The sequence below is a fragment of the Ochotona princeps genome, chromosome 12 (genome assembly GCF_030435755.1).
Source record: "Ochotona princeps isolate mOchPri1 chromosome 12, mOchPri1.hap1, whole genome shotgun sequence".
Classification (NCBI taxonomy): domain Eukaryota; kingdom Metazoa; phylum Chordata; class Mammalia; order Lagomorpha; family Ochotonidae; genus Ochotona; species Ochotona princeps.
Genome location: NC_080843.1, coordinates 39,509,667 through 39,531,333, shown reverse-complemented (window position 1 = coordinate 39,531,333; position 21,667 = coordinate 39,509,667). Strand labels below are relative to the sequence as shown.

General features: G+C 36.7%; 1 protein-coding gene across 1 annotated transcript in view; it reads right to left on the bottom strand.

The window, feature by feature from the left end:
- The window catches only part of LOC101517779 (cytochrome c oxidase subunit 7B, mitochondrial-like), a 30,364-nt gene extending 9,880 nt beyond the window's left edge, over nucleotides 1–20,484 (bottom strand). Inside the window, exon 1 of the mRNA XM_058670968.1 lies at nucleotides 20,413–20,484. Within this exon, the coding sequence (XP_058526951.1) occupies nucleotides 20,413–20,484 (72 nt within the window). The remainder of the gene's footprint in view (nucleotides 1–20,412) is intronic.
- Between the last annotated feature and the right edge of the window lie 1,183 nt (nucleotides 20,485–21,667).

Sequence of the window (21,667 nt, the reverse complement as noted above, 5' to 3'; positions counted from 1 at the left end):
TGGCTTTCACTTTCTAGAGTTCTTTGGGATGTATTGTTTGTAGACGTCAAGTAATAACAGATGAAGAGCTAGGTATACTGCATTATGGGCACAATGCTGATTTTAAATGGAGGATGCCTCTGTGACTTTCCACGAGGCACTAAGCAGTATTAGACTGCATACTATTATGAATTGTTCCAAGAGATTTGCGGTTTAAATACATTTTTGAATAACCACCTCAAGACCTAAGTTTCTTGATTTTATATTCATTTGAACTGTTTTAAACCTTACAGCATCTAGATTTCAATGCATTGTATTTATAAATTTGTTATAACAAGTAAGCAGAAAAGATAAAGCATCTTTTTTGCTCTCACATATGAAAATATGCTACAGTTACAGTGGGGTACACTTCATGATTTCCTGTCTAAAATTCGCTCAGTTCAGATGATATTATGAATATTGTTCTCAATTATAAACTGCTTAAATCAAAGGGAATATAATAAAATGTGTTCTACTTTTTCTGTTTTCTCTAACTTTTTTTTTAAAGATTTTATTTATTTTATTACAAAGCCAGATATACACAGAGGAGGAGAGACAGAGAGGAAGATCTTCCTTCCGATGATTCACTCCCCAAGTGAGCCGCAATGGGCCAGTGCGCGCCGATCCGAAGCCGGGAACCAGGAACCTCTTCCAAGTCTCCTACGCGGGTGCAGGGTCCCAATGCATTGGGCCGTTCTCGACTGCTTTCCCAGGCCACAAGCAGGGAGCTGGATGGGAAGTGGAGCTGCCGGGATTAGAACCGGCGTCCATATGGGATCCAGGTGTGTTCAAGGTGAGGACTTTAGCTGCTAGGCCACGCCGCCGGGCCCTGTTTTGTCTAACTTTTGAAAATATAACATACAATCATTAAATTTACGTTTTAAGCTAGTAAATGATGCTAAACATTGGAGTAGTCTGCTCTTTTGCTTCAAAATAGAAAGTATTTTACATACTAATTTAAGGTGTGTAATCCCTGAAGCTATATCCAGAGACCAGAATTTATTAGCTTATGAAAACTGTTACATATTTGCTCTGTCTGGAAATCACTGAACATGGCAATCAGCACAGCCCTTTTGAGTGACCTCTCACAGGATGCCAAGCTCAAGTTATGTGAGAATTAATGTACTTGTCCCGTAGAGCGATTACCAAACAGTTTCGTTGCTGAACAGCTTTGTTGCTAGTAGATTTATTCACTTGGTTAGGGATGACTAATCGTGTTGCATTTTGAAGAATTCCCCTAGTAGCCGATTCTCATAGCTACGAAAATTGTGTGCACATATTAGAGACATCCTTCTGGTGTGCATGTAAACTGCCCAAACCTGCAAACTGAATATAAAATTCCAATGTTGCATACCAAATTCAGGCGCAGCTGAAAGCATTCCTTTGCTGTTTAAGGCATCCAGAATATGTAGATAACTGAACAACAACAAAAAAAGTACCTCTTTCGAAATGTCTATTTTATAAAATAGTTGTAAATGTGCATGCTGAATGGTAACCAATTTTTTATATTATCTTGAATGTTTTCACTTCAGGAACATTGTAAATTAAAAGCAAATTTATTTTAGCAGCATGATATTGCAATATATTTTCTTTTTAAATTATATATTTACGTTTTCATTTTATTTTCATTGAGGAGATGCTTATGTTAGAAATTGAAGTGTGAGAATAAACATAAAAACAAAGTAGGGTATATTGCCATTTGCATGGTATAATTTAATAAAACAATATAAAAATGATGTGACATCTGCATTTTTTGTATTTATATGATTACAATATTGTATTTTGCTTTCATAAAATGGTAAACATTGTATGCTTGATTTGAAGTGCATAATTTGTTACTGTTTTAGGCATAGAAATGTGATGCCTACATATACATATATGTGTATATTTGTGTGTGTTTGTGTGATTGAGATTTCTAGAAAAATCTTGAAGTATAAAAGTCTATATTTCTAGAAACTGGCGATGGTATTTAAGTATTAGCATGTCTACTTCCAGTCTCTTTGCTTTTCAGGAAAAGACATCCTGTTCGAATTGTGAGTTTGTTTTAATGTATTGGAAATAACTGATGATTAGATGATAATTAATTTAAAAATATATGAAATCTGGAAGCATACTGCTGTGTATGATAAAATCAAATCATGTGATAATGAAATAATTAGAGCATAAGGAGGCAAGGAAAAAAAAACAGTCCCAGGATATTTATTGAAATTCATTCTCTGGATGACTTTGAATATCTTCTATACTTTACTTGCCAGGAACTTTTGATATAATTTTCATTTCTTGCTCTCTAGCAATATTTTTCTTTTAGTTTTTTATTATGGGGTTTCAGGAAAACAATACAGCTCATGTAAACTATATTATAGGGGAAAAAAACATGAGATCGGTCTAGTGAAACACTGAAGAGGAAACCACACATTGAAGGTTACTCTTCAGGGTAGTTTGCAAAGAGAATAGAAAAAGGAACCCAGCAAATGATATGTATAGAAGCTGTACTTGAGTTAACATAGAAATGTAGATGGTAGGAACTTGAAATACTATTTTAGTTATCAACCCCTTAATAAAAAAATTAATATTTGTTTTTGTATTATCTCACTTGCATTGTCTAATTTCATTTGCACTGATTTCATTTGAGGTCTTATTTCTGATTCTGATGTATGGAGGCAAAATTTACTTTTTTATGCATATATATACATCACATATCAAAGCTCAGTTTCTTATTTATAGTATTCACTATTTATGTATTTCAGTATTGTACTAAAAAGTTATGTTTTGAATAAAGATATGGGTGATGATGATAGATAAATGCCTGGCTAATTGGTAGAAATGAAAAGAAAAATATTGCTAGAGAGCAAGAAATGAAAATTATATCAAACATTCCTGGCAAGTAAAGTAAAGAAGATATTCAAAGTCATTCAGAGAATGAATTTCAATAAATATCTGCATTAACTTAAAAAGCAGCACAGGAAAATTGTTAATATTCTTGAGTGTTAGTTAATCACCATTTCCAATTTGCGGAGTTGAGTTAATTTAGAATAATTAGAGTTCTACCTCCAGTTTATACTTTGATGCTTCCTAGAACAAGCAATGAAATGACAAATAAAATTTTTTAAAAATGATGGAACTTCAGGTTTTTTTTCAGAAAATAAATATACAATGCAAGCATGTAAAGCTAGTGTCACTTCATATAGTGGCAATCGAGACTAAAATGAAGATGAAACAGCTTTCCTGGCTGGAATGAAGATATCAACTGCATTAAATTAGATTTTTTTTTTTTTTGGTACTTAAGCCAAAGACAGTTTTTGCAGTATCTGAATTACCTGGCTCAAATAACTTCATAAATTGGACTGAACACTATTGAGTTTTGGGGTTGTTTTTCTATTCCCTTTGCTTGACACAGAGTTCAGCACTCCATTTCTTCTTTAACTATGATAGAAGCTTTAATAGCAGAGACTACATGAGTAATGTAGAACTGAAATGTTTCAAATTGCATTTGTGTCCCCAATGTCTACTTTAAATTTGTCCCAAGAAAAGCACATACTTTGAAGTAGTTTAAAGGGCTCTGCTTCTGAATAGATAATGATTTCTTCAGGTACACACTTTCTTTTTTAAAAATAAAAGGAAATAATTTATCTTTGTTCATTGTTCAGTTTAATTGTCTGGAGAATTGTTTATACTGCTCCTCTCAATTTTCATAGTGTTATAATTCATACTTTTACCAAAAAGGACTGTGTATTTGTGATCAAATTTCCACTCTTTCTATTGTTTTAGGGAAACAAAAAGATATCATATGTCAGCAGAATTGTTTTAAAATATTTAAGTATGTATTTATTCAGAAAGCAGGAAGATAGAAACCAAAAGAAAACATCGCCATCCTCCAGTTCACTAGCCAAACGCCTATCACCAGTAGGAGTTGGCTAGGCCAAGGTCAGGCCCTGTAGGTGGCAAGGAGCCAAGGACACTTGAGCCATACTTATCGAAACCCAGAAAGAACATTAATAGTTCATTGGAATCAGAAGCAGAAAGACTCCCGACTCCAGCCCAGTCTGGATTGTATCCCTGGAAGTATCTTAACAACTACTTTAAACACTTGCTTTACTTTTATGTTTTGCCATGACTGTGGTAATAGTTCTCTAGATCCAAGTTCATTGATGTTTGTAAGATAAAAACAAAGGGTGGTATAAAGAGATTTAAAGCAAAATCCTGTAATTACAATATTATTTTAAGTACAAAGAGTAATCTCAATGGATTATTTTATTTTTATGCTGTTTCAGTCTCCATGTTATGTATAATTTGGGCTTCCTATAAGAGGAAGCAGGATTCAGTTGCCCCCAGCAATCGTTTCCAGTTCTACAATTTTTCCTGTTTTCTCCATATGATTGATGCAGACTTCTACCTTACAGTTGCCTCCTGGTGACTACCTCCTATTGAGAAAGCTAGAAACAAGCCAGGATACTGCCTTCCCAGACCCCTGGACTTAAGAACTCTGCAGATGGCCTGCAGTGAGTGCCTTTTTAGTCACAGCATGACCTCCCGGGAATTCACATCTGCTTGCTCTAAACTCGCCAATTTTACAGATTTCTTGGGAAATCTGTTTGAATAATTTCCTGGATCCCAATAAAACTGTTGATTCTCAGCTGGTGTTCTGTCTTTCTCACTGACATCCAATAACCTTGCTTTGTGTTTGGCCCCTAGGAGGGCTGTGTTACCACTCATCATTTGAAACTTCAGGAATCTTGGTTTCCGTTATCTCCTGATCAATAACAAATTGTTCTTCATCTTACAGATTCATCTTAAAGATCCTAAATTAAAGCAGAAGCAGCTATAAATAAGTACGTTATAAACAGTATATATATATATATAATGATGGACGGGTGGAAGAAACAAGGAGGGTGTTCTTTAAATGATAATATTGTCTAAAGGATGTCCTTTAAGCTGATTCGCTTAGATATCCCATATCAGAGTTTCAGAGCTTATGACCCAGTTCCACGTAGGAGACCAGTGTCCTTCTATTGCTCACTGTAGGAGGTACCATGTATGTCAAGGCTATATACATGGGAAGGTACCATGAGTTCTTGCCATATACCTGGGAATACTAGATCGAATAGGTGGATTGAGCTCACAATCCTTTCGCTGTCTCTCTCTTGATTTGTCTCTAAATGAATACTAAAATATATAAAAAAGGAGAAATGGTTACTTTATATATATAATGTCAGAAGTTTCTTTGACACATTATTAAATTATAAGTTTTTAATTAAAAAACTCTGAAGATTGAATGAGAATTTCCATTTTTTTAACCTGATACAAACTAAATGACTGCAAACATTGAATAATCATGGACACCTAATCTATGTCAGAAACAGATACAGTAGGTCCTCAATGATTTCCTATGGAACTGAATATATAATATAGAATTCTAGTGACGTGATAAACTAAACTTTGTTTTGCTGTGCATGTTGTTACACTTAACAGCATTATGTCCAAAAACCACAACTTCCAATCTTTAAAATAAGCCTTTGTTTTAATTTAATTTCAATTCATTGCGAGTTTTTAAAGATTTAACAACTTGAATTCAACCCAAATTTCCAAAGAAAACACAAGATACCTGAGTACACAATGACAACTTCATTAGATTTTACTTACTCTATTTGAAAGAGAGCCTTTGCATATCTAGATATTTAATTGAATCTACATTCCATTAGTTAGGAAAATCTAAATGTTTTTATCTATTGATTCATCTTGGTCATTTATCAGTTCATTTTCTCCTAAAGGCTGCTGATTCGGTTGTTCCTCAAAGGACTCACTTTGCTTACTTTTTAATTTCCCAAGGAATTTTTCAAAACATCCATTACAATTTGAAAGTGTATTTTTTAAAATTAATACACACACACCCCCCAGTTAGTGATATTCACTGTCAATAATCTCTGCTGTTAAAATAAAAACTCAAGAGTTTTGTTTGAATATATGAAATCAAATTTGATTAATATTCATAAAGCACCTAAAATTTTTTTTCCTAGTATTTCACTAGGAAACCCATGTAAGTTTTTGTTATTATTATTTTTTTAGATTGCTTTGTTTCTGCCTGTAATTCAAAGGTAGCTCACCATAAGAAGAAAACATTTTCCTTATGCTATTCGTCTCCCCAAATGCCAGTGACAGTCTGAAGTCAAGAGTCAAGGTATTGTTTCCTGCTTTCCCAAGTGGGTGTCAAGAACCTAAGCACATGTGCCTACTTACTCTGCAGCCTCAGGGGCCTGCGTAGGAAACCGATTCGAAAATGCAGGAAGCAGGCTTAGAAACTGGACTCCAGCAGAGCTGCTTGTGCCACAGAGCAAGTCTTCACTTACTTCAATACAGTATCAGCTCCACATTATGCTTTCTTAAATGATTTTGGCATGAAGTGGCAGTAAGTGATCTTACATGTGATACAACTGACTTTAACAGGGGTCATTATTCCAAATAATATCACATTCACATGTTCTGCTGGAACATTACATAATTGAGTATAGTAATCTCCTTAGTAATGAGGGGAACCAGGAAAGTAACCAGGAAAGTAAATTGGTTACATTTGTAAGTTCCTCAACATGTCTAAAATCCTACTTCTTATCCTTGGTAAGTAGCAAAGAGGAAGAAAGGGTCTCCATCCATCTATTTCCTTTTTGGTCTTTCTGCAACTAATAGTCTAAGCTAGAAAAATGGGGAGAAGAAAACAATGGTTTCTCCTAAACACCAGTAAAAAATAAGTAGAAAATATACACATGCACAAACACTTGATTATACACGATTTAAAGTAATGTTATAAATGAAATTATTGATAAAGAAGAAACATCTATATAATTATTTTAATTGTTAATCTTTTCATAATGTCCTGATTCACTGATTCCCTTTTGGCTGAAATTTACTTTCATAGTCTCTTCAAAAAGAAAAAAAGAAGCTTTTACAATAATATCTGTCCCCATATGTTTCATCTGTCAATTTCACAGTTTCAGGCCTGACCTTTAGGACTTTGTTTATCCTTAACTTGCATTTTAAATATGTTAAGAAGTGTGTGTGTGTGTGTGTGTGTGTGTGTGTGTGTGTGGTGGGGGGAGTGTCCTTAGCCCAGCGTGGTAGCTTAGCAGCTATAGTCCTTGCCTTACATGCACTGGGATCCCATATGAGCATAGATTCTAATCCCGGCAACCCTACTTCCCATCCAGCTCCTTGCTTGTGACCTGGGAAAGCAGTCAAGGATGGCTCAAAACCTTGGGACCTTGCAACCATGTGGGAGATGTAGAAGAGCTCCTGGCTCCTGGCTTTGGATTGGTGCAGCTCCAGCTATTGGGGACGCTTGGGGAATGAATCAATAGACAGAAGATCTTCCTCTCTTTCTCTCCTCCACTCTGTATATCTGACCTTCGAACAATAAAAACAAAAAGAAATTTTGGTCTACTTTCACTCCTCTACACATATAAATCTGCTTTATCCAGCATCATTTATTAAAAACGCTGTCCCTTAACGAATGTATGCTCTGAGTACCATTGCCAACTCAGTTGGCTGAATGTATGTGGACACATTTTTCAGGTTCTCTGTTCTGTTCTTTGATCCATGTTTCAGTTTAATCCAATAACAGGATGTCACAATCGTTACCGCATTGTAGTATGATTTGAAATTAGGTACTGTAATGATTTCAAATTTATTATTATTACCATTATTGTTGTTATAATTTTAGGTAGGATTGCTGTGGCTCTACTGAGCCCTCAGCAGTTTGATATGAAGTGCAGAATTATTTTTCTAAGCCCTAAAATAATGTCTGCTGTATTTTGAAGAGGATCACATGGAATCGAAACAATGCTTTAGGTTTGGTGTACATATTAATAATATTGTTCTTTGCAATATTTGAAGAAGGAACAACCTTCCATTATTCCTGCTTTCATGTGTGAATTCTGAGTGACTTTGTTAGTGTTGTAATTTTTATTGCATGGACTTTTTACTTATAATTCAATTTGTTCCTCAAGATTTGTAATTCAGTTATTTTGTGTGAATGGAGTTTCTTTGATTACTTCCCTTTCAGCAATTTCATTATTGGTATACAAAAGTGATGCTAGTTTTTAAAGGTTTACTTACTTTTAATGGAAAGTCAAATCTACAGAGGAGAGGAGAGACAGAGACAAATCTTCTATCAGCTATTTCACTTGCCAATTGGCTACAGTGGTCAAAGCTTCACTGAAGCCAGGAGCCAGGAGCTTCTTCCAGAATTCTCAAATGAGTGCAGGGTTGCAAGGCTTTGGGTCTTCCTGGACCACTTTCCCAGGCCACAAACAGAGAGCTGGATGGGGGGAAGTGGAGCAGCTGGGAGAGAAACCAGCATGCCGGGCATGCAAGGCAAGGACTTCAGCAAAAAGGCTATCATGTCAGGCCATGATGCTATCTTTTTTATGGAAACTTAAGTTCTCTTCAAAACTGGAAAACTGCTTAAGAGCTCCACATTCTGTCCTTTCAAGTCTCATGTATTTATGTTGAAATTTCTGTTAATGAATTTCTTGTTACTAGCTTTATTGCTTACAACTTCAAACCCTTTCCCTAATAGTTCTTGACTTAGATGATCATATCTTTTCTTTTCTGCATAGCCCCATATTTGAATGCTTTAGTCACACATTTTTATTTAATAATTTAAGTTTCTTTCTCTGAAGTTAAAAGTTTTCGTAAGAATTCATGTTACCTGCTTCTGAACACAACCTTGTTCTAAAATAACAAAATAAAAATTTTAAAAGGCACTAAAACAATGTAACCCAAACACTGAGCTGAAAATTCTACACATGTAAAAACAGAACAAATTATAACCAAACCCAGTACTCTTCATTAAGTACTGTAATTATTTTAATGTTATGTGTGTATACATGCAAACTAATATTAGAAGTTAAAGTTTGTTCAAACTCAGGTAGCAGAGGAGTTAGAGTGTCAACAAAATCCCTGTGCATTCATCTATAATACAATTTGTTTTCATAGAGAATACTAAGTCCTTGTTCAGAAATATTAATTATTTTGAAGAAAGCTGACAAGCAAATGTGTGATATATTATTCAATCTAAAAAACTTTTCACAATGGAAGACATACATGCAATAAAATGTATGGCAAGTCATGATGTCACAGATATTTCTTTCTGCCAAATTTATGGCTCTCGTTTTTTAAAGATTTATTTATTTTTACTGGAAAGTCAGATATACAGAGGAGGAGAATCAAAGGGGAAGATCTTCCCTCCGTTGATTCACTCCCCAAGTGACAGCAACAACTGCAGCTGTACCAATCAAAAACCAAGAGGCAGGAGCCTCTCCCAGGACTCAGACGTGGGTAAAGGGTCCCAAGGTTTGGGGCTGTCCTCGAATGCTTTCCCAGGCCACATCAAGGAGCTGGATGGGAAGCGGGCCACAGGGAAAGGAACCAGAGCCGATAAGGGATCCCAGTGCATTCAAGGAGAGGACTTTAGCTTCTAGGCTACTGCGCTGAGCCCTAAGACTATTTTTAATATTAAAATTATTCTGATGAGAGCAATGCCAATGTTCAATCAGTTAGATACATGTCTTGTAAATGCAAAGAATTAGGAGCACATACAAGGATGCACTTAACTTGTTTAAGCACAAATGTTTGATGCAGGGCCCGGCGTGGTAGCCTACCAGCTTGGTTCATTGCCTTGCACTTGCCTGTATGGGTGCTGGTTCCTTTCCCAGCAGCCAGATTTCCCTCCAGACCCCTGCTTGTGGCCTGGGAAAGCATGGATGACCGCCCAAAGCCTTGACACCCTGCACCCACCCAGGAGACCCGGAAGAGGCTCTGGGCTCCTGGCTTGGGATCAGCTTGCTCCACTTGTTGGGGCCACTTGGGGAGTGAACCATTGGATGAAAGATCTTCCTCTCTGTCTCTCCTCCTCTCTGTATATCCACCTTTCCAATAAAAATAGATAGATCTTTTAAAAAAAATCAAAATTGGTTTATCCTCTCTTTCAAACCATGCATTAAAATAATGCCTTATATTACTTTTTCAGTATACATAGCCAAATTATGATTTCTAAGTTAAGGATATTTTATGATTAAAATGCAAAAATATTTGAATGAAATTATGATAACTTCAGATGAATAAACATATTTAAATGTAAATAATTACTTATCTAGTTTTCATGTTGTCACTACAAGCAAGTAATTTATAAACTTCAGTGTTTAACAATTATGCTAATTTAATTTTCCATATTTCTCAATTTTAAAATTTATGATAACAAATGAAGCAGCATATAATTAACTTTCCCTGAAAAATCATCATTTAAATTCCAATGATAATTTCCCAACTCACTGAAAATAATGCTTGATTATCATGTCCAATTGGTAGAAAATTTAGCTGTAGGTGTTTCTTTATTTTCATACAGTAACAATGAGCATACGATAAACATATTTAGGCAGAACTTTCTCCATTACCTTCTCACTTGATCTTCAATACTGAGACATTACACTCCTTTCTGATAATATGATATTGACATATCCTTAAAATAGGATCAATACTTTTTATTAAATTATACTATATATGATGCTAATTTCAAGTCCAAAATGCAAAACACCGAGATCCCTCAAGTACCCAGATATGTTAAAAATTTTGAAGATAATATGAGCAATATATATTTATATATACACACACACACATATATATTTCACTGTGAAATAACTGTGAAAATTGGCATTTCTTAAGGTAAAAGTCACTTATTTCAAGTCACTTATTTCAAGGGTGCCCATAGAGTTATACAAGGACTTGAACCATATTACCTGAATATTGCTTCTGATGTCTGAAAATGATTATTAATAACAAGGAAAAACCTATTTGGGAAAGTATTCTATCCTAGTGATTATGCAATATCTAATCATATTGGAGAATAATTTCAAATGATACACTGCTTTTTGTTTCTCAGATGTATGAGTTGTCTTTGCTAAAGGTAGCCCGAATATTTTGGAAAACAGAACGCTTTCTTGACTTCCTTAGTTGGAGCATTCATTTTGGATACAGTGTGAACTAAGCCTAAATGAGGATTGTGTAATTCTCATCCAAGCAAGTGATTCTAACATAACAACACAACATAACAATGATCTATGGATATCTAGCTGGTGCATTTTCTATCCCAAGTTTAGCCCCACCTAAAGTATTGGTCTTCTTTCTTTTCCTTTATGTTTTATACACTTGTACCAAATCCTTGCTGATTTTTAAGCCCAGGTTTTAAAGTATAATAGCGAAGTTTTCTATTCTTAAAAGTTTTAAACCGTGAGCTTTGGAGCTAACATGATGCCATAGCAAGCTAATACTCCACTGGCATCCCTAATGGGTACTTGTTTCATGTCCTGATGTTCCACTCCAAATCCAGTTTGTCTGTTTATGACCCGGGAAAGCAGCAAAGCATGCCCTGAGTTTGTCGGCCCCTTCATTCATTTCAGAGATTGGGAGCTAGCTCCTAGATGCCAACTTCAGATCAGCTCAGCTCCAGCCATTGTGCCCATTTGAGAAATGAACCTGAAGATGGGAGATCTCTCTCTCTCTCTGTCTCTCCTCTATCTGTAAATTTTGCCTTTTGGGTAAAAATAAATCGAAAAACTAAAAGCAATAAAATAAAATAAGTAAATTATAAGCACATTTCTTCTGCTGTTTGAATATGGAATTTCATTTGTTAGGATCTTAGTTGTTTATATGTTTAAAAGCAATAGAAGAGGTGTTGAAACTGCTATATTTCATGGTTTGATCACAACTCTGAGGATTTTTGAGTAGAACAGTAATAGTCACAACAGGTAAGTCTCAGTTGGAAATAGAGGTTGATTTGGAGTCTGAATGTTTGGTATATTCAAAATATCCGAATCTCAGTGTGTCTTGACACTTACACTCAGTGTTTTATTCTCTGATTATCAAAGATGTGTCATGTTTGATGTATTGTCAGGCTGCTAATTCAACCTGCCCCCCCCCCAAAAAAATGAAACCTGAAGGTAAAGTGAAGCTCTAAGTTTGATTTTGATCTATCTCACCCTAAAGGTGAAAAGAAATGAAAGATTGTAAAAATCCTTGGATGTCTGAGTTTAAAGCTGAGAATTTAGGACTTTGAGTGTGTCATACATTTTCTTGTAGTTGTCTAATAAAATTAAAAGCAACTAGCCCACCCTGGAGCCCTGAGTTCTATATGCACTTAATCTTTTCTGAGAAGTGACTCAAATCTCAGACTCTTGTCACTCCATTTGAGGTGACCACAGGTCATAATTTAATTAGCTCTTCTGCCACCGAATGCCACAGGCTGTCACAATCCCATGTCTTAATCCAAAGTTCCTGTTCTCTCGCTTCAGTCACAAATAAACCAGGTAACAAATGCTTGCTTCCTATAATATTCCTAAAATTTTCCTGACTACATTAATTCACTTGTCAATTTTATATGAATAAATGACCTTAGTTATAAACAACAAATATAATCTATCATTAAGTGAATAAGTAGTATTTAAAGTAGATATTAGGTTATTAAAATATTGTTGAATACTGAAAATCTTGAGGACCTAAGTCTATCCTAAGATTAAAAAACAATCTGCTTGAAAAATTAGATATTCCAATATAATAAGTTTATGGTGGTTTCTAACATGTGTGTAGGAAAATCTTGGTTTGTGTGTATGGGGGCTGGAGGAGGGTGACACTGGGACGGTTTCCATAGAAACCATTTAAATCCTAAAGCCCACAACAGACTGAAAAGCTTCTTCTTGTGATTGCTGCCATTGTTGGGCTATTTGATTTAGACTGAATTAGTGAAGAAAAATGTCTGCACCGGAAGGTAGCTCTTACTAGAATACAGATGTAAAAATTGTGATTGCTATTGTCTGTCTGAGGTGCAAGGGAAGTAATTGAAACAGTAACAGAAACAGCTGGCAAGAGCAGTACAGTGTTTTTTGATAGACCTGAGTTTAATCTACCTTTTCTGTTGTACTCAATACTGCTCTCATCCAGTACCTATGGTTTCTAAATATGAAACCTCTTCATGAGCATTCATACCGCATTGCCTATTAAGTGACTATCACAGAATGCATGATTTTGTTAGTATTCTTTCTTCCTTGAATTATAGAGGAGCTTTAGGAAACCTATGTGTCACTTTGATAATTTGACCCAAAGAAAAAGAAAACATATTTAAGAATGCGAAACGCAATGACAAAATAAAATAAGCTCAATAAAAAAAGGACACAGGGTGGTGTTATTTAATTACGTATATGAGTATTCTCTTTTTATCTTACATCATATTTTAATTTTATCTGCAATATGCACATTGCCATAATTAACTGAGTATTTACAAGTTAAAATTAACTTTCTTTTGGCGAAATTCAAATTTGCATGTATATCACAACTTGTTTGTAAAAAATAAACTCTCTTTTATTTGCTCATTCATAAACTTTTTCAATTTCCCACATATGTTAGTCAGTATTTAATCATTTGCTACTTTTTTAAATCACAAATGACCCAGGAAGCTAATCAGGTACTGTATGTAACGATGTGAAAGAAACGGAATTAGCCTATAGCAATAAACATCAAGAAGTGGTCAGCTAGCCACAATGTGCTACCATCATTTAAAAATGGCAGCAATACCAAGAAATAAAAATCTTGTTATTTTTTAATATGTGATTTTGTCTTAAATTTGTTTAAGCAAAAATTTGAAAAGTCTTTCATATTTTAAGGATTGACCTTTAATCATGATTCCATTCATTTGTCCCTTTGCAATTCTTTCTAACAGTCTTTAGTAACTGATTCTCCTCATGGATTAAGTGTTTGAACGTAACGGAGCAGAAAGAAGAAGCTTGCATGGATAGAATAGTCTGTGATACACACTTTTCCGGTTCATTCAGCACAAAGCACCAACCTGTTATGGGTGACCACGTAGGCTAGGGATGCTCTCTCATGCTGAAATGGTAACAGCACATCCTAAAGGGACTTGAAGCCAACCTCAACTTACTGTGTCCTTTAGTGCTAAAATAATATAAGTTTCAAAATCTCCAAGAAAATAAACTGAATGATGAAACTTTCTATAAGGATATCCAGCAACAAAACCAGGATATGAGATGGAACAAATGAATTCTGAATACAAAATATTTTATACTATATTACAGGAATACAATATAAAGATAATTAAAATACAAATGATCCTGTTACTTAGGAAAGCTGGGCATTTATGCTACACAGGAATACTAATCAATGTCTGAAAAATCAAATTCATAAGATTATCCACACAATAATGTAGTACATCTATTGGAGAAATACTTAGAGTAATGAAACTATTTGCAGGAATACAATCGGAATTAAGTATCTATTGGAAAAGGCTGTCATAATCGCTAAACCTTGACCTGAAGGTGCCAGCATTCCCTATAGGTAATGGATGATTCCTGTCCCAGCTGTTCTACACCAGTGGGTCATTGGCCCAGGCTGACTTAGTCCACCTCTTGTCCTTACAGGAACAACTGTCCCACACCTGAAGAAGTTCTCATGTTGGGTGTTACAGCCTAGCTACACCTGATCCACACCCAGATACAGCTATCACATAGCTTACTAGGTGCCAAGACCTAGCCAATCCGACACCCACCCTGGCTATCACAAGCACCAATGGGTGCTGGAGTCTAATCTGGCACATCCTAGACCCAGTCCACACCCATGTCAAAGGGTACTGAAGTCATGTCTAGCCCATAACATTGCACCCATCCTAGCTCTCATGCTCAGTAGTGGGAACCACGACCCAGCTTGGGTGTCCGCTAGCTCCCGAACCAAGCCTATTCCCAGGCATAGATCTTGCCTGTGGCAGCAATTGCTTCGATCCAGATCGGCATGTCCCATCCCCCATCTTGGCCTTTGTCATCAGATGCTGCAGCCTTGCCTGTCCCAGCCTGCCCCCAGTCTCAACTCCCATAGGCAGGTGCTGCAAGCTAGACCTGCCCAGACTGTTCCCATTCCTGGCTCATGCAAATTAGCAGGTATGAAAACCTAACCCAGCAAGATCTGCCCTCCAGCCTACTTTCTGCACATTTGTTAAAGAGTTAATGTTGGTCTGGTCCTACCTGACTCATCCCTATCCAGAACCAACCCATACACTTGCTGAAGTGTACACTTGCTGAAATGGAGTTATCTTTCCCCACCAAAGACCCCACAACTTGAATCACATGCCCACCAGTGGGTGCTATAGCCTACCAGGGAAGTTTCCCAATTCCCCACCAGGCCCACTAGTAGGCCCAGATTTTCACATATACCAGTGGGTACTAGGCCCTTACCCTGTATAGTCTGCCCCCTCCGCCCTTTCTTTTTAATGAGCTAGTGGATGTGGTGACCGGGCCCTCCCCACCCCTATACTTGGGTTTATCTGTGGGTACTACAACATGGACCTGCCTGGCCTGCTACCAACCTCAGTACCCATGAATATTGGAAGGCTCCATGATCTTGCCTAGCTCACGTTGTCACCATCCCAGCTCTTAAGCTAACCAGCAGAAATTGCAGTTTCACAGGGGTGGGCCCATACATCCCACACAGAGTCTGATCCTGGACCTTGTTCTCTACTTGTGTCATGACCCAGCATAACGTTACCCTCCAAACCTCCGTTCTGACTCTCACTAGTGGGTACTGTGATTGAGCCCTGCTAGACAGGCACCCAGTCCTAGTTTTGTTATGTGCCAGTGAGCGTTGGTCAGCTGTGATCCATGCTAACTAGCTCAGCTATGATCTCCAACATGGGCTGATTCATCTGTCTGACCCATAGAAGTCCTGCTGCTTCCCTCCTCCAAACTGCTCAGTCTCAATCCCCTTACTTGCCTTCAAATACAGTGGCCTTGTCGATGGGAGTCCCTCAAAAGTCTTCCCTCACCTACAACATATCCGCTCATCAGTCTTCCCTGCCACACATCTCTTTAACTCCTTCCCTGATCAATTCAAGAATCACGATAGTGCAGAGATCCCCCAAATCACCCTGCCTGCCTTGTTGTGAGACCCCAGATCTCTCTGGGACCCCTAATTTGGAAGCATCTCCCAGGCCCCCCCACACGTTTACACCCACAAGCCCCCACAAGTGTAGAGCAGGGCTTTTTGTGTCCTGCAGAGCACTGCCCTAAGCTGGGCACAGCCTTCCACATGGCAGCTGCTCTTTGTATTGTAATCTTAAATTAGATAAAGTAAAATATTTGCTAGCTCTGAGCATTCAGAGCAGGCATTTCATAGAGCAGTTGTAGCACCTCTTGGGACACTTGTATTCCATCTCACAATACCTGCCTTTCATTTCAACTTGTTTTGTCCAGATATGTATCTTTGCACACAGAAGATAACTCAAGTGGTTGGGTTCCTAGTATCCATGTTTGATACCTGACTGAGTCCTGGGACCCTTCCTTTCCATGTGGGCCAACCTCACTACTGCAGGTGTTTAATGAGTGAGACAATAGGCTGAAGATCTCTGTTTTTCATTATCTCTTTTTCTGGCTTTTACATTTAAAATGTATTGAACATTCAGTCAGTTTTATTAAGTATCCATTTGTGATATTTACAAATGAAATTAAGAATAGGATGGATTCTTATTTTGATAAGTGGAGTAAATATAGCATCTTCAGTTATCATGTAACTTCACGGTGAAATTTTATAAGATTATGCTCTTTCTTCAAGAATAAGACAAATACCTTTTATTAATATATTCATTTTAGTTCTCTGAATTCTTAATATAAAGTGTGGAATAAGGATTGCACAAAAATAAACCCAGCCAGACTCAGTGAGATAGTACCTATTCCTTGAAGTCTAAAATCAACATAAAATAATTTATTTAACTAGCAAATTTAGTATGATTGGTAAATATGAAAAACCTGATGTGTATACAGGTCTCCACCTGCATTTATTAATTAACTTTGAGCATAACGAGCCTGGATTATGAAGCAATTGTTCATCTCTGTAGCCTCAAAGACAGTCCCAGGGAACATTTCATTAACATAATTATGCAATAAGTTGAGTGCTTCCGGAAATTTCCATAGGTCTAAACACGAAAACATGATGAGATAAAGTAACTGCCATCCATGAATGGATAAGTAAGCCCTTATACCTATCTATGACATACTGTAGAAGTACATGTAATTACATTTGGACAAAATGCACACCATCTTCAGCAAACAATCTAGACAGTGAGTGAACTGAGTGGCATGTTTAACCACGTTTATCCTACACAAGATTGATTTCCTTTACTGACTCTGGCTGACACAACTCTCCCACATCCTACAAAAGTCAATCAGTAAATGAGTGACCAACAACGTTCATAAGTCCCACATGTCCAAAACTTGAATATGAAAAATGTCTGCAACAGCTGCTGGGAGAGCAGGAATCTTAACCTTAATGGTGTCACAGCAGAACACTTAGGTTTGATCTGAAGGCAGACTTTACCCTCCCCTTCACCTTTATGTCTCCTGAGAGACATAAAGACAATTTTTCTGTGTGTATCTAATCTTTCCTCATTAAGACACTATGCTTTGACCATGCGGACTCCACCTTAAGAACATAATTCAACTTAACCTCATTCAAAAGTCCCCAATTTCAGAAAACATAAATAAAATATATTTCCATTCTTCATGCACTAAACATCTAAGACACGAGGACTACAATTTAATACTGCTTTTTTTTTTTGGAGGGGAGTGTGTGGAGTGACACAGAAGTAAACATCCAAATAATAATAGGCAACATAACACAATACACGAGCAAGACACTGTAAACTAAATTGCATATATGACTGTGTCAAACAGGAGCAATCTGACAGTGCATCCCAAGAGCTATGATTCTATCAAAACGCATCATTCCACATGCCCTAAATGCCACTCAAGCAACATCATGAGTTTGTCTCAGTTGCCTTATTATTTTGTGCAAACAATAACTATGCAGAATTGATAACTCAGCATTTCTGATCAGTAAGCATATTTAAATGTTTTGCCATGTAAACAACAAACTGTCATGAGTTAGCAGAGCATGAGCCTGTGTTTCCATTAAAGTTGTTTGAAAATATGTACAGTTTCGACAGTTTTTAGGCTCTCTGGATAACCACTGCAGTTTATAAACCGTTGACAATTTCAACAGTTTCTAGAATGCTTTTAAAAGAGACACTACTTTTTTCTGCCCCCTAGTTATTCAGAAGCACATAAATAAATACATATTTTATCCCTGCAGCTCATTTTCCTTCCTTTCCACTTTTTCTCAGGAAATTTCAGTAGAATCCTTCAGGGTATCACATGGTGCTTTAGACATTTCATCAACATCACTTTAAACATATTTCTTCAGAATTGCTGCCTTGATGATTTGAAGTTGTTGTTTATCATTGTAATTTGAGTAGTTTCACAAACTACTCAGCTTTTGTTTGTTTATTTTTTGTGGCCATCTATGAAACAGATGTCAGTATGAGGTATTTCATCTTGGGGTAGAATAAATAACAGAATGCAACGGATCTGGACAGTGACCTCTGGTACCTTGAAGTATTTCGTCTTATTGACTCCTTTCATTGGTCCCCAATTCTTTAGTTATTGATCTTTTCATAATTTTTTGTTGCCTTTTTCACTTAATAAAATTGAGACAACTTTTTTTTTTTGGCTAGCATATTCACTTCTCAGACAATTCATTGGAAGATTCTGCAAAATATCCAAGGATAGGTGTATATAATGAAGGCATACACAGAAAACGTGTTGGGAGCTTTGCAATCATTTTTAACCTTCCTAAGTATCATAAATACAGCCAGTCAGGGCAGGGCATGTGGCAAAGACTTGCTAAGCCTCCATCTCTATATCACTAATAATGATTATTACAACAGTATATCAGATTTTCAGAATGATGATTCAATTGTGCTTAGTAGAAAAAATAGATTGTGTTATGAAGTAAATTGAATAAGAAAACCACTGTTTTGCAATGCAGTCATAATGATTTCTAACAAAATGATGTGTGTGTGTGAGTGTGTGTTTATAAATTCCAATGTGATCATTGAATTCTTGTCAAGTTTCTTGGGTTTGAAATTTTGCAAAGTGAATGTTGTGAAAATTAAGAAAAGCCTGAGATATTTTAGGCATAATGTGATTTCTATTCTGGTATGATTATTCAAAGAGCATCCATTTGAGAAAAAGTGACAAACAAACCATGTTCAGAAACCAATTTACCATGCATCTTACGAAGTTGAAGCTTGAAAACCCTTTTGGTAGCTTATTGCCAAATCTGAGAGGAAGTTGAGCAATTCAGTCTTCAGCAGCATCGTGCAATTTTTGTAAACCTCCTACAACTGGATATAATACTTTAAGGTATAATATCTAAATGCTGTTAAGATAATTATTTTTATACGTTCAATTAGTCAAGCAACTAAATTCTGGTTAAGATGCCCAAATCTCTTATTAGAGGACAGAAGTCAAATTCCCATCTCTGGCTTTGGATTCTTGCTACTTACAGAAAGCAAAGTGTTAGCTAAAGGAGACTGTTTTATCTACATAGGTGATCTTGATTGTCTTTCCAGGTCCAAGCTTGAGCCTTTACGGTCATGGTTGGCATTTGGGTAGTAAGGCAGTGGGTGGAGGTGTTATGGGATTAGTGGAGGCAACTGACTAGGCTTGCTGCAGCTTCTTCCCAGTATGCATGAATGATTTTAAATGCATAACCATGAAGATGTCCTGAAGTTCAGTATTTACCCAGAGAGAAACAAAGGAACAATGTTAGGAAAACAGTGATCCATGAATAATACAGTCAAACATGCCAAATACCCATCTCCAAGGAAAAACAACAGTGAACAAAACCATACACAAGGAAAACAATCTCACCAAGGCATAAAGCCCATTGATAAAGCTTAGGTTTATATTTTATACCTTGCAGAGGCATGGGTGGTGATTATGGGATGAAATTCAATTATATATCTGAAAGGGACAGGTTATTCGGCAAGGTAAACGTTGTGTGGTGTTCCCATTTTAGGACTTACAGGAAGTTTTATGGAGTCAGGTGTCTATGATGGAAGTGGGAATGTCTCTTGTGATAATTTAAAATAATGAATGATAATCTAATGGTCATAAGCATACACATCCTGCAGATATGATGGCTGCTTCCAGCTAGTGATGTTTTTAAGCTCCCAGCATTATGGGATAGATAGCTTCTGCTCCTCAGAAAGTTGCTGGGACTGGCTGCTGCAAAGAGGATGTTTTTATGTGGTGCATAGAGAGACCTGGATGGACATAGAAAGGTCCTAAGGGAGTCTGCTGGTGCATAGAAGGAGTCCCGTCATGCTGGCAGGACAGCCAAGCTTTCATATGTGTTGTGAGTTTTCAGAAAGAAAATTTCCTGCATCTGTCAATCAGTATGTCCTGCTGTTGGACAAGCAGCTGTCAGCCAACAGTAAATTGACTGTGACTGTACCTTGTGGACCTGCACTGTCAGGTGGTTCATCTGCATCTTCCAAACCTCAGCATGGCTGGAGCTGTCCGTCATCAATCCACACCATAGCTGGTTGGTAAGCAGCTGTGAAACCTTAAACGTTATCCAAGTAGCCCAAGGAATCAAATAATCCTGACCATGTGTAAGATCTTCTTTAGGAGAGGTTTAATTTGAGATCATTCTTTTGTTGCTTTTTTTAGTCATTTCATCATACACTTAAGTATCTAATGGCATTCCTTTATTAGAGTATGAAAGATTCAATGATATGTTGCTGTTCACTGTGCAGACTCATTTCACATCTTTATCCAAAGATGCTAAGGCGAATTCTGAACACAAACACAAGGAGCCATGCTTGGCATCAAGAAGATGTAGGGAGTGAAGAAATTTGCCTGCAGCAGCAGAATTACTGTACTATTTCATCTATGGAAAATATCTCAAATGGGTTGATATAGGAAGATACCAAAAAACTATATAGTCCAAATGCAGCAAAAATATATGTAAATGTCAGGCTTTTAAATAGCAGAAATATTTTACTATGATAGTCTTTTATATATATTGTTTACATTTATATTTTATGTTTTTCCTTATTCTAATTTTTTAAATTGTCATACAAATAAATAAGCGAACTAAACCAACATTCCACAATATTCATGGCCCAGTGTGGTATCTTTAAACAGTTAGGTACGACCAGTGCATACACCCACTGTTTATATTTTTCTTAACAGGCTTGCTTTAGCAACCACCATTACTAGCATTTACGCTGTGAAAGGAATATATTACAAAAATGTATGCTGGAAAGTCAGCTGAAGTGCAAGTCTCCTGAGTTCTCCCAACTGGCATACAAACTCCACCTTGCAGTATTGCTTCAGGGACTGCACTGTCTCGTTTCACAAAGTGACCAGAGGTCTTAAAGAACTGATTTCCAAAGCACATTACAAGATGGCTATTATTGCCAAAGTCAAAGATCTGTTGATATATGATTTTTTTATTTGTTTTAATCAGAAATTCAAGACCTGAAAGATATCTTAGGAAGAGTCTTTTGGGAATCAGCACTGTAGTATAGTCGAAGGCTCCACCTGTGGAACCAGCATCCCAAAAGGGCACCAGTTAGTGTCCTGATGCTCTACTGTGGATCCAGCTCTCTCTTTGTGCCCTTGGAAAACAGCGAGAGATGACCAAAGTCCTTGAGATACTGCTCTCATGTGGAAAACTGGAGGTAGCCCTTGCTTCCTCACTT